A 13,612-nucleotide genomic window follows, 5' to 3' on the forward strand; every position below is an offset into this window, starting at 1 on the left:
TTTCCAGAGCTGTGGCCTCCGGTGGAAAAGGAAAAGCCCCTCTTTGGGTTCAGCTGCTGCCCGTCTGCAGCGTCCCAGCAGCGCGGGGACAAGGCCGGTGGCCGCTCGCTGCCACCGCTCCGCTGCGTCCTTCCCAGCTCGGCCCCGGCCACCGAGGCCGGTTAAACATTGATGTGGCTCCAGCCCTCCCGGGAGCTGGCAGCTCCCCGCGGCGGCACGGAGCTGGCGCAGCCTGGGAAGTCGGCACCAGCAAAGTCTCCGGGATCTTTCCTCACATCTATCCACACCTGTAAGCGGGGCAGGACCTGTGCGTCGTGCAAAGGCTTCTGGTTCTCTATTTATTTTTCCTTTTTGCTCACAAGGTTATAAGCGGGTTCGGAGGGTGCAATTTGTTTGAGGACCTGGTGGTTCATTCCACTTCAAGGCAGAGCGGCTGGAATATATATGTGTGTGTGTATATATATATATTTATATATATATGGAGGATTATTTATGGAATGAGGTTAGTATTATGGGGGGTTGTTTTCTGGTGTGTGGGGTTTTCTTGTTTTTTCTTATTTTGGGTTTTTTTTGGCGTAGATAGGGTTGCAGGAGGCAGTGAGAGCACCTATTAGCCCAGCTGCAAAACGTGCCCAAACCAGCAGATGCAGAGCCTGGGAGCGAGCACCCGCTCGCGGCTGAACGGCTCGTGCCTCTGGCCGCAGAGCCCCCGCGTCGCTCGGGACTTTCCTCYGCAGCGTCTCGCGCAAGGAAGCCCAGTAGCTGAGTTATTTTTCCAAATGAACGTAGGCAGGAGGCTCTCTGCAAACCCCCATCCGGTTTTGGCTCGGAGCTGGGTACCGAAAGGGTCTMGCGCTCCTGGAAGGGGCCCTCGAACAGCATCGCCCGGAGCAGCGGCTTGTGCCGGGCCCAGCAGGTGCCACGAGGCTCAAGACAAGGTGAGTTGGGTGTGCGGTAAGATGTTGTCGGAGATCATAGCGATGCTTTAGTTTGTCTAGAGTGAGCTGCAACAACCCTTACTAAAGCTTGTATTAACCCTGCATTTAGTGCTAAGAATCTCAGTAAAGCACATCCCTGAAACTATCTATTAGTGCAAACGAACTTATTGACTCCAAAAGCAGCTTGGGGTGGTGCCCAAGCTGCCATGTGCTGTTTGCTTTGAGCTGTATCATCCTATCGCTACCTTCTGTTTAGAATAAATCACCTTTTTAGACGATTTTCAATGTCTAGCTGCTTTTGAAAGCAGCAGACAGCTCGAAGAGAGTTTTAAAAGCGCGTGTGCGCATGCCCACACCTCATACRTGTGGGTTTAGGGCAGGGAGGTGGGTTGTTTCGGGTTGTCTTCTCCAGTGCTAGTTCTGCAGCCGCGTGGCGAAGGGGCCGGTGTTGCTGCTGTTTTTAATAGAAAAGAGAGTTTTGTCGGTTCTCCTGGTTGCAGGGAGCAGTTTGAAAAGAGGAAGGAGCAGAATAATGTTTAAAAAAAACGAAACAAAACAAATTGGGGCGAGTACTGCAACAAGAGGAAGGCATCTTGCAAAGACCAGGCGAGAGGAAACGCGCCGCAGCACTTCCCCAGCTGTGGGGCTCGCGGGGACATTAATGCCCTAGGAAGGGGACGTTACGACTAGCAGCCAGGACCCGCTCGGCGAGACCAGCATAAATCACAGCTTTTTGCTGGCTTTGCTTTTGCTGCTTTAGTAACACAGTCGGTTGTTATAGAGCTAGTAGTGTTAATAACGAATGCTTCCTTTCTCTAATAACTTCTTTCCCCCTGGCAAAAGTACTGTGAGCAAAACCTTACTAACTGGTGATCAACATTTCGAAGAGCGGTCTGGACAGTACGGCAATCTGCATTACTTTCATGTTGTTTCTACTCCTCTTTAAAAAACAAAACCAACCGAAAAAAAGACACATACACGTGCCTCTGCATACCAAGTACTCTCAAATAAGAGTCGTCTTGCTGAGTGATCAATCCTAGGACCGCCGTACCAGGAAACGGCCCTCCTAAATTACACCGTGACAGTCTTAGGGAAGGAACTGGGTTGGTTTGTTTTTGGCTTTTGAAAGGTTTATTTTTTCTTTTCACAGTGGAGGTTAAGAAAAATATTTGTTTGGTCCAAAGGAAAGCACTAGAAAACGGGAACTGCCATTTCCCAAGGATGCTAGTGATGCAAGGTACTCAGTCTCTCATGGAAGCTCGCTGTTCAGCTGGGAGAGCAGCTTTTCTGGGAGAAAAAGATAAATAAGGTTATTTTCTTTTTTACGGAAGACACCCAAAATCCAGAACCACTGCTGGGAAGTTGGTGCAAAGACGTACGGACAAGTGTGGGTCTGGGAGAGCTTTCAGAGGGGGCGAAGCCATGGGTGGGCTCAGCAGTGCTGCAGCTCTGAGCTAGCACAGCTTGCAGCTGGGTAGTCGCAGGCTTGAGCAGACCATGAGCGTCATGAGCTGCGTCTGTTCTTTAGCAAAGCCTRTGACAAGGCTTGAAGCTGGCTAATGGTGTAGCACAAGCATTAGAGTTGAGGGTATGTTCAAAATCAGCTCGATTGCCCAGTCTGGGTTCCTAGAGCAAGCCGAAATCCCACACTTTGCAAAGTCAGGGCTTGGAGCAGTGTTTCATGATTATTTATTTATTTATTTTTAATTTAGCATTACAAGACAGCTCAGCCCCGTTCTTCGGGGTTTTGAGCGGTTGCTTTGTCGGTAATGATGGATGCAAAACTTTCTGTGTGACTTGTTTCTAATCGGCAAAGGCTCGTGTAATCGCACTGTTCAGTAATGGAATTTCTCTCTTCCAGCCACCCTCGGCAGCAAGGTGTCGCAGTAATGCCTTGCCACACCATTGCCCCACGTCTGTCTTTGTGTGTCACATGTCACTAAATAACTATTTACTTTGATAATAACTCCTTTATTTCAAAGGCAAGTTAACGTTTGCTTTTGAGATTTTGCTGGAAATGTCCAAGAATGGTCTCTCTGACTCTTTCGCCACCCAAAGGAGATTAGTGATGTAGACTTGATCCTTATTAGCCTCATTTTAAACCCGCCAGTTCAGTAAGACACGAGTTTAAATGTTTTTTACTACAAAACATTTTATTGTGGTCATTTACACCTGTTCCTTCATAAGTGTATAAATGTAAACATTTATTATAGATGTATTTCTGTTATCTTACAATTCATCCCCAGTTCAGAGTAAATGTTATTTTTTTTAAGCATACAAGTAGTGAGGAAATTTCAGCTATATTCACAGAATATACATCTGCGTGCAGTTAAAGTCCACCAGCTCTAAGCTAGTGGTATAGACACTGTCCCATTAGCTCTACTTCTGCTTCTCGTGTGCACGCTGGAGTCCGTGATGTCATCGGCATGATCCTCACTTTTCTTCTCCTTTAAGCTGTTGATGAACCGCAGGGTTATTTCATCCCATTCTTCAGGGAGCAGCATCAGCAGAAACCCGATGCAAATGATGATGGTGGCCCCCAGCCTCACCACACTGAAGATCATCTTGTGCTTCAAGAGATCCACAGCTGTGAAGAAGAAACAGCAGTGTCATCAACCAAAGAACTGCAGCAGGATGAACTATGTCATCAGATTAGCCCAGTACATCTCCATACCCCGTGTGTGGGACTCTGGCTTTGACACAGGCCACATCACTTCCAGTCCTCTAGACCGACCAACCCCTTGGGTTTGGAGCATGGCTTTGACATCACAGAGTGGTACCAGAAATGGCATGTCTCCTCCACGCCTCCATGCAGACTTTGAGGAAGCCTCAGAGCCAGTTTAGCCTCTGGTTTCCCTTTCTACTCTAAGGGATGGTGCTTTATGGTAACTCTTTATGTATAGCAGGCTCCATCAGCACATTCCATCAGCGATGGAGAGAGACCGGCATGCAGGTCAGGATGGAGCTGATGTCCTGTCCCTGCCTCCCAACTCTGCAGGCAGCCATAACGGCACACCTGGGCCTCAGGAAGAGTAACCTTCCACTCATACATCCCACCTTGCTGCTGCACACCAGGCCACCAGCACGGTGCTGAGCCGCAGCAGCAGCATGCTGACCGCTGGTGTCTCAGCAGCAACCAGCTCTGGTGCCACAGGCGGGGGGGGTCAATCTGCCCTCTCCTCTGTGTGGTACAGACATACCCCTCACTTCCAGCAAAAGGAGGAAGGACAAAAAAAGTGGCATTCGCTAACTGAAACACCCAGAATCACTAGGGGCATCTGTGGATGAGACCGAACCTCTGAGATACGTGGTGGCAGACTTTGACCGTTTAGACAACGAACTGCTGCTGCTGTCTGCACATCCGTGTGCTTTATCTTTCGACCAACGCGTGCGTTAGCTGTACCTGCATTTCCAGGAACGCTGAGCACTGTGCCGATAGAGATCAGAATGGGGTACGTAAGCACGACGCCAACGTTAACCAGAATGTTAAAAGCTGGGGAGAAACAAAGAAAATGATCCATGGTTATGGGGAAAAGCATTAGAGTTAGATTTTTCTCCTCCACCCTGAGCTCACAGGTATGATATATGCTTAATACATACTCCACAATGTAAGGACCATGAAGTTACTTATTTTTGCATATATGTGGATATAAAATAGGTGAAGTTCTGGATGGGGGAAAAATGAGGGCTGTAGGTCTGTTGATAAATTGCAATACTGAGGTATCACACTTCCATTTTGGTGCTTTGTTCAAGCTTTAAGCAGATTCCAACAATCTAGTTTTGCTTCCATAAACCTTTCTTCTCCTACCAGAAAGGCGGCAATCCCAGCTTCCTCTCTCTGCTCAGGGTGTGTTACCTTTGTTTCAGTGGGACACCTCTTTGGTGAAAGGCCCCATGCACCCTTGGCTGGACCAAACATGAAAGGATGATGGCACAAGGCAATGCATACTCTTAAGGACACTAAACACAACTAGCCTATGAAGTTAATTGTAGACTGTAACAAGGCTGTGTCTTGCCCACTTGCCTTATCCCTACTTTTTGTTCTGTAGGTGCTGACAGAGCTGCTGTGATTGGGGTTAGAACTGCTCCAAGGAATGGCAGACTCGCTCGTGCCACCTCAGCTGTCAGTCCTGCCATAGCTCCGGCCAGCTGGGTAGAGGAGCTGTGTACCGACAATGGGAGCCTCTTTGTTTCCATTTAATACACTTGTAGTGGAGACAAAAACCTCTTTGATTACGAAGTAATAGTGATTTCAGTAAAGGAAACGATGTTCCTGTAGCTGGAAATTAAAACGCCCCTGGGCTGAATTCAATAGATGTGCTGCCTGGCTGGAGCACAGCAACTGTGGCGCTGGCAGGGGAAGCTCCATGGAAGAGAGGAGGAGAGGAGAAGGCTCTGGGAAGTGAAGCAGTTTGTGCCAGCCTTCGCCAGCCGTGGCAAAACCATGCGGGCTCTGGGCAGAGCCCGCAGCACCCACCAAGGTGCCCCAGCATGTGTGGGGTGTCCCTGCGTCAGTGTGTGCACACCAGTCGAGTATGTGCAGCCCCTTCGGATTGGCTGAATAGCGATCGGACGGCACTGGAGCAAATGAAATGCCCGTCACCCTGCCGTGGGAAAGCAGAGATGAAAACTGAGCAGTTAGGGCGACCGGTTCATGTTTATTCTCTGTTCTAAATATTCATATTAAGGCTTCCCGTGAAAAGTGTTAGTGTTTTTTCTCAAGGAGTTCCAGTGTGCACTGGGATCGGGTTTCATCTGCAAGGCAGCTCTGCTGCTGAAGGGAGGAAAAGGTTTGTGTCTGAGGCTACCTTTGTATTGGGGAGGGGAAGAATTAGGAAAAATGAGTAAAACTTTTAACACATACCTAACCAGAGGCCGGCTACTCCACACAGGTAACCCCACGGCACAGCAGAGAAGGGGGACCAGTACTCCACTTTTGTAAAATAGAGGATGATGGGGGTAACGGAGATGAAAATTAAATTGAAGAAGCCCAGAGTAGAAACAAAATGAGCAGCTTCCCCAAAGTTCGCACTGCCGAGAAACATTTTGAACAAAACCTGTGAAGGAGAGGAAAGAGGGAGGTTTTTTTAGACTCATGCCTGTCCTGGGAAGCAAAGTCCTCCAGCAGAGTCCCCTGTCCCCTTGGGGAGAGAGGGGCTGGGGACAACCCTGACTAGGACAGGGTGCCACAGTCCAGCCCACTCCTATGAAGGGTTTTGCAAGGGCAACTTTGCTAAGGTTTCAGTCTTTTCCTGCATGTTCTGGTACAAAGGGGGATATCATGTTATTAAAATGGGGAAGGCTGAGGCTGTACAATTAAGTTTAACACAAAACGCCATGAGGAAGAAGCATAACTAAGAACCCAAAAGCACCACTGTCTGTGCAACAAAAGTTGCAGGATTTGGGCTGTGCTGGGCATTGCGGTGATTTGTGAGGGGACTCCAGCGACTTCTGCAGCATCAACCTGCTGTGAGAGGAAGCTCCAGCCTGGAGAGACTTGCTCCAGCCCGGAGAGACTCGCTCCAGGCTTGCTGGCAGCATGAGCCGCTGGAGGATTCGTCCTACGCAACCTTAAATTCATACACTTTGAGCAACTTCTGAATGCTCCCAATGAAGTTATCAGAGAGGCAGCAAAGTCTAAAACCGGGAGGCAACTTTTCATCCTGCTACAACTCAGTCCAAACTTCTGCTCTTCTTCACACATGCTTCCCCCGTGCCGAGCTGGCAATAAATACAGCCACCTTTAGGCTAGCCCATTTCTAAATCAAACGTGTCCTTGCTGCCCTCATCCCCTACCTTCATCGCTCGGCTGCACTACTTCCAAGCAGGGGCCAAAGCAGCACCTGCCTCTCGTGCATGGGCTGCAGCAGGCAAACAGGGCTCCCAGCCTGGCACGCGCGCGGAATACACAAGAAAGCTGCACTGCAGCCCAGGGAGGAGATGTCTGTCCTCACCGAAGGAAATTCGACACTATCCGCGTTCAGTCTTCCCCCCTCTGCTGCATATGGCAAGCCCATTACGAACAGCATCGATAAACCGCGGTGGCAGGAAATGATTAAAACATGATACCAAACTCCTTGCGGCATAATAATGGAGATTTCATTAAAGGCTCATAAAGCAAAGTCATTCCGAATATTTGGCAGCTACAAACTAATTATACTCAYAGTAAATTTTCTGACATTGTGACATCGCCTGCTCAGAACATGAATGATGCAAGAGGGGGGCGAATAAAACATTTATTTTATAGTGATTTGCCTTGTACTCATGCATTTTTAACACCCAATATTAAAGAATATAAGAACATTAATAAACCGTTACAACCTACCTTATACAACGCAGATGTAGAGGCTGATCCGACAGCATATGCTACCCCGATAATTGAATCGCCCTGGAAACCATCTGCATATGCCATCATTACAATTCCTGTGATTGCCATTATGGCTGCAACTATCTGCACAAACAAAGCAAAGCAATGTCAAGCTCAGCGCAATTTCATTACATGGCAAAAGATTATCGCGGTGTGGGTTTTTAACGAGTGTCGCTAGCTACTTTCTCTCACTTTAAGCCTTCTTTCCTTCCCTTAAATAGGTGGTTATGTACTGTTGGGAGCGATGTAAAACATAATGAAAGTGTGCGCCCTGACAGCAATGTGGATGTATAGCTCTGCAAATTCTCCTGGGACCTACTGACAGAACAGTCGTCACTGAATATTTTATAAGCTAAACACCCCCTTTGGAGATGCAACTCCAAGATCAAGAACTTTTAAGATATTATTCTCTACTATACAACAAAACAACTATTTAGAAATGCCACCAATTTGGCTTGAAATAGAAATATTTTGGTGAGCAACCTTCCCTGGAGTCATCATTCCAGGAGACTGAGTCCTTTATTGTGGAATACCTGCAGGCAACTGGGAGCTCTTCCAAGGCTGCTCCTGCCCTGGATGTTTTTCACTGTGGCCAAGCCAACTTTCTTGGGTGGACATGGCCAAATTTCTTTATGAAGCCTTTACCTTGTTGCCTAGTTTTTCCCCTCGTTTGAAAAGCCCAGCTGGAGCTTCTAAGGAACTTCAAAGAAAAAGAACAGAAATAATTAACTATGCCTATCACAACTCTTTGGTCCTGACTCCCAGGAACTTTGAGCAGCAATGGAGATCCTTCCATACTTTATTCTTTTGAAAAAATTCCCCTTTTCTATCTAATTGCCCTGTGCAGGCAAATAGAGGGTCTGAATACCAAAGACACTGAAAATCCAGCTTCCACAAACTTCAGAGGAAAATGTGTTTCCTCAGACCGGTGGAAAATTACAGCACCATTTCTGTTAGGCTCTTTATACATATTTTAAAACATTATGATGACATTGTTTTATCATTATAGAAAAGGCCGTTCATTGCAGGCCCCTGAGTGCCACGGGCACTTACTCACTCAGGTCCAATTCTGGCCTTCTACTAGAGCTTGGCCTAGCGCAGCAGATGCACAAATGCAGATTACCACAGCAAGCTGCTGCAAAGCCACCAGCAACACTTAGAGTTCAGTTCAGACCGTGTTTTCTATTATCAGATCTCCATTAATTCCCATAACACCCCAGTGAGAGAGACAAGGAGGGTCCTCACCATTTGTGCTAAGGAAGATACAAATGTGGTTAGCCTTGATAGCACTAACCTCCAAAAACACTGCTAAACAGACGTGCTGCCTAAAGTGACTGCTGAGCCAGGCAGGACTCTTCCCCCTTCCTGCTCCTGCAGCCCTGGCACAACTCCCCAGCCAACACCAATGCAAGATCAACTGGATTCGAGTTCTTCCTGGCAAACCTCATTAAATTGCATTTAAGAAATGAACCTGAGCCTCACATGCGTTTCACACACACTCACACACTTTAAAGACATCTTGATCAAACCATGCACCCTTTTGTAGAGGAACCTGACTTTTAGCTCTTACATAGTTTTACCAAGCGTCCCAGAAAATCCACTGATATTTGCACTGAGTAGCTCTGAGCCAGACTGAGGTAATAAACACAAAAGAAAAATCCCACAGAACTATGTCAACAGAGCCAGTTAGCAGAGCAAAATCTTGTTTCAAGGGACACATGCCTGACTCAGGTAAAGGTGTCCACACATGGGACAGAACTAGGAACCAACAGTTCACTCCCAGGTAAAGCCAATCTGTGAGACTATAGCTAAAAATGTTACTGCTCCTCTACAGCATAAGCGTCCAAGCCAACATCTTCAATGGGAGACTAAGCTCCTGGATGGAGCTTTAAGTATCTCTCACTGTCAGCCCTATTTTACCAGTAACTGAGGCACACAGGTATTTCCACCTCATTGCAATCTCAGCACCAAAGGGACAGATTCACAGACCATGGTGGGTGTCTATATCCCACCTAATGTCCACTTGAAACATCCAAGCTCCAAGATGCTGTCCTCCAAAGAGCTTTCCTTGCTGTCACCTAAACCTGAAGCCACTGAAATGCCTTTGGTACCTCCAATCACACCATGAAATGTCACCTGGCACCCCCAGCCCTAAGCATGCTGTGAAATACCTCAGTCTTCTAACATTGAYGCTGTTATCCTCCCCTTCCCCCAACCTAATGACAGGGCTGGAGTCACATATGCGCTCATGCTTTCTCAGGCACAATGCGATGGTTCAATGAGATCTGGCACACCTTTGGCAAGAGGGGACAAGACAGCTTCCCTCCCACTCTTTCCCAGAATAACACAGTCTGGTAGTCAGGCCACCTGGGAGGAGTGCTTGAGGCCCTTCGTGTGGAGGAGAGACCTGGAGCCAAGCCTGACATCCCTGGTGGGATGAGGGCAGGGGATCAATGCTCCCCTCCAGCCTGTACCTTGAAAGAAAGGACTGCTTCTGTGTTTTAAGGAAGGGCAGAGAGGCTTTTCACCATCAGGAAATTCAGCTCAAGCCCCACTGGGATTCAAAACATATCCCTTCCTATGGTTGTTCCTGGWAGGTCTTCCTAGGCTGGGTCCAGATTGTCGGTGGCTAACTTTCCTGGCTGGACATATGGTTCAGGGCTACTCACTCTACTGGAGGAGGCATCTACCTCCCTCTGCAGCACTAGCCCTCACCCACAAGTTAGGTCTTTATCCAGCTGCATTTTCCAGTGCCTAAATGGAAATCTGGCTGTCACCCTTGAAGTGACTTTGAGTGTTGGAAGACACCACCCTCTGCTGTTCACCCTGCCACAAAGTCCAGGTGCATCAGTCAGAGGACACACATGTGAACACCCACCATGCATCAATGCTTATTTTGAACCCTAAGTTTACATCTATTCGAGAACCTGTGAGTAAAATAAAGAAAGTTGAATTCTCTTAGAAGAGTGGTTTCAGTGGCATTCACAGAGGTGTATGATAAATATATACTGAAATGTTCCTGTCACCACCAGMTATATATCAACAGCGTGTAGTAACTGCAAGCACAACACAGACCTGAAGCATTGCTGAAAAGCTGAGCAAAACTCCCGTTCAGCAGGAATGGTCCCTACAGAACTTCTCCCTCTTACCTACTGTTTAATGAGTAGCTTGTTAGTGATGGAAGTGTGTAATACTGCTGTTCCTCTTTACAGTTCATCCCAGGATATGAATACCACAAAAGTCCAGCCTTAAAGCAACACAGAGCAATACTCAGGACCTCTTAGAAATCAGAATGATCCCCCTGTTAGCCTCCTCGAAAACTCTCCCCTGCCCTGCTACACTGCATGTCTGCTTTGATCTTAGGCTGCATTATACATCTTGCATTGCACATAAATTCAGATTTCATACTTCAACTGGCATATTTCAGCTACAATGCTTCAAGCAATGTCCCCCACAAGACAAAACAGAAAACTCCAGTGTGGTTATCCCCATCTTCAAATTGAAAGGATTGAGATTTAACCCTTAATGAACTCAACAGTCAGACCCAGCAAGTGAATCCTTTTCTTGCATGACTACTTCCATAAGTAGATCCACCATCTCCAGTAGGAGATTCATGTGCCACATGAATATCTGCTTGCTATTAGGAGAAACACCTTCCCAGTCTGACTACAGAGAATTTGGAGAGCCAGTTTCCTAATTTTAACCAGAATTTGGAAAGCCAAGCACCTCTTCTCTGAAACACTAGAACGATGGACAGAAAAGGAGTGACATTTCATGAGACATTAGATAAATATGACCTGACATTGGAAAGCAGCAAGAGCATTATTTAAATTTCATGTTCAAAGCTCTTCCTGCAAATTAGACACCACCACATTAGCACAGCTGACCTCTGCCTAGCAATTGTCTCGTGTTTGCTTTAGAAACCTGAGTGCACATCCTGCAGCCTTCTGCACGCTGACAAGAAGCAGCAAGGTCACAGTGAAGCAAAGTTGGTTGTTGTAGTTGACAGCTTGTTAAACAAGGCTTTTAATTAAAGGAAGAGGTCAGGAACTTCCTTGTGGAGCCTTCTCAGTAAGGACTAAAATTAGCTTGCTTTTTTTTTTCCCCGGAAGAGAGCTAGGCCAACCAACATTTCATGGAGTAACATTTTTTTCCATGTGGAGCACAGCAGAAAGTGAAGTGTTGTACCAAAGAAACCTGCCACCAGGATGGCTACAACCAACCTTTCCTGGGGAGGAAAGAAGTCCTCAAACCACTCTATATCTACTTAACAAGCATTAACTCAAGTTCACAGATGAAGCAAACCAAGGGCTTGCACACGAAAACATCTAAGCTCATGGCTAAATCTAAGCATCGTAAACCAACAGGACTACAGTGTGAAGTCTTTTAAAAGYTTGTGCTTGCTCTGAACCATAGCCATCTTTACTCCCAGAAGGCGTAGCATAACCTGGACACAAGGTGAATCTTCTGAATTCATAAGTTCAGAAGTTTCCAAGCAAACAAGACTGTGGTGTAGGGATTATGCTGCATCWCCCTGAGCAGTGCAGTAGGTACTCAAGACACATAAYGCCTTAAGTGTTGAATCACACTTCTATAAGTAAATAGCTATATATTCATTGCTGAATATTTCCTTCTCATATTACTATCCTTCCTCCAGCACACTCCAGAGAACTTAAACGCAGCCAGGGCAGCCTGATCTTTGCGTGGAGCCCCCCCATGGTCTTTCTGCAGCTACTCTACACTTCCATGGGCAAGCCTATATGCTGTACCATAAGGTGGCCATCAAGACAGGTTTGCTGTCCAAATAGACAGCACATATGAAAACCCAGCCCCCCAGCCTGGCTGGCAGCTGCTTTTGGAGGCATGTGGGACTGCTGTGCCTGCATGCAGCCAGGAGATCCATAAGCCATCAGTCAGCAGGCCGCGCAATAGGATGTGGCCCGCAGGCTGTCTGCAGGCGGTTCAGAGGCTGCTTGCAACAACTCCACGTGGCCTGGGAGCCGCAACGCTGAAAATACGTGGCAGAGCCCCTGGGTCTTCTTCTCAAGCTCGGCCAGATGAAAGCTGTCTCAGGTACGCACGTATGGGCTGCATTCCCACCTCCCATGTGCTGCAGACAAGCCCTCAGGCTCCTGAGCTCGGAAAAAGCTGCCAGGAGCTGAGTCTCTTTGAAAACCTGGCTGTGCTGCTGGGTGCTGAGTGCTTTTGCAAAAACACTAGCTCAGAGTATATGATTAGGTCCTTATTTCTTGTCATTCCTTTATTGTCCAAATAACCTAATTATACCTGCTCTGTGAGAGTCTGGAAGTGAAAGCAGTAGATGCAGTCAAAATATAAAAGGTTGGGTCCATACTGCTTTGTTGTATTTTAGTTCTCAAACACTCTCCTGCGTGGTTATTAACATCATTAAGTGCTATTCTGGCAGGAGGGCTGCTGGAAAATGCTGCTAATTACCTTTCCAGCGTTGTGCAATCCAGAATCTGCCAGTTAACAGCAAAAACAGTTTCTTTTTTACACAGAGTTTGCAGTTGACTACATCTGCCAGGTTTTCCTTGTGCAAACCTGATGGCACTTACAGCATTAATGCTAATGCATATTTATAGCAACTTTTTTTTACTGTACTGTCAGTGAAAAATAACTAATAACTGAAAATAACTTCAGTGTATTTTCACCTATGGTTTCTGTAAGAGAGTGGGCTGAGAAAATACAGTAGTGTTTGCCCTCGTAGAAACAGGTTGCTTTTAGACATAAATTATTTTAAAGGTACAAACCTCCCTATTTTCTCATCAGGGCTAGATAGCGTCTTTACACAGGTGAGTAATATCAGCAGGAAGATGAGATGATCAAGGGACAGAGGGGGGAACTACAGCCTCAGATGTTACTGGCTTTGTTCAAATCTGTATAGAAGAATTGAGAATGCCAAACCCTGCTCATTCTCTGAGTTAGTCACCAGCAGCGGGATGAGGGTGGATCATATAACCTCATGTTTCTCTATTTTAAATCATATATTAGATATAAGGATGTCTGGCTTTAGCATCGCAAGATGAAATGTCTGCGTCCTTACCTTCAATAAAACTACTGTTGAGGTCTTTGCAACACTGGAGTATAGCACATTGCACATAGCCAGCGCTATCAGATACAGACTGCTGGTAATGGTAACTGGACAAAAAAAAGTGACAGCGCAGACACCAGAAACACAAGTTTCTCCAAAGTGCCCAGCAGAGTATCTCAGCCCTGTTCTCCAAGCACATGCGGAGGACTGAGGCTGCTGTACCAGGTCCCTGTCAGCATCCTGGACCTCAGGATG

At 46.8% G+C, this 13,612-nt stretch overlaps 1 protein-coding gene across 4 annotated transcripts in view; it reads right to left on the minus strand.

The window, feature by feature from the left end:
• Positions 1-3,283: 3,283 nt before the first annotated feature.
• The window catches only part of SLC35F4 (solute carrier family 35 member F4), a 123,953-nt gene continuing 113,624 nt past the window's right edge, over positions 3,284-13,612 (minus strand). For all 4 annotated transcript variants that reach the window (XM_026056201.1, XM_026056198.1, XM_026056200.1 and 1 more), the window contains 4 exons: positions 7,264-7,389; positions 5,803-5,995; positions 4,342-4,431; positions 3,284-3,525 (listed from right to left, as the gene is read on the minus strand). In XM_026056201.1, the coding sequence (XP_025911986.1) occupies positions 3,284-3,525; positions 4,342-4,431; positions 5,803-5,995; positions 7,264-7,389 (651 nt within the window). The remainder of the gene's footprint in view (positions 3,526-4,341; positions 4,432-5,802; positions 5,996-7,263; positions 7,390-13,612) is intronic.

Source organism: Apteryx rowi, unplaced genomic scaffold, assembly GCF_003343035.1.
Source record: "Apteryx rowi isolate R43461 unplaced genomic scaffold, aptRow1 scaffold_13, whole genome shotgun sequence".
Classification (NCBI taxonomy): Eukaryota; Metazoa; Chordata; class Aves; order Apterygiformes; family Apterygidae; genus Apteryx; species Apteryx rowi.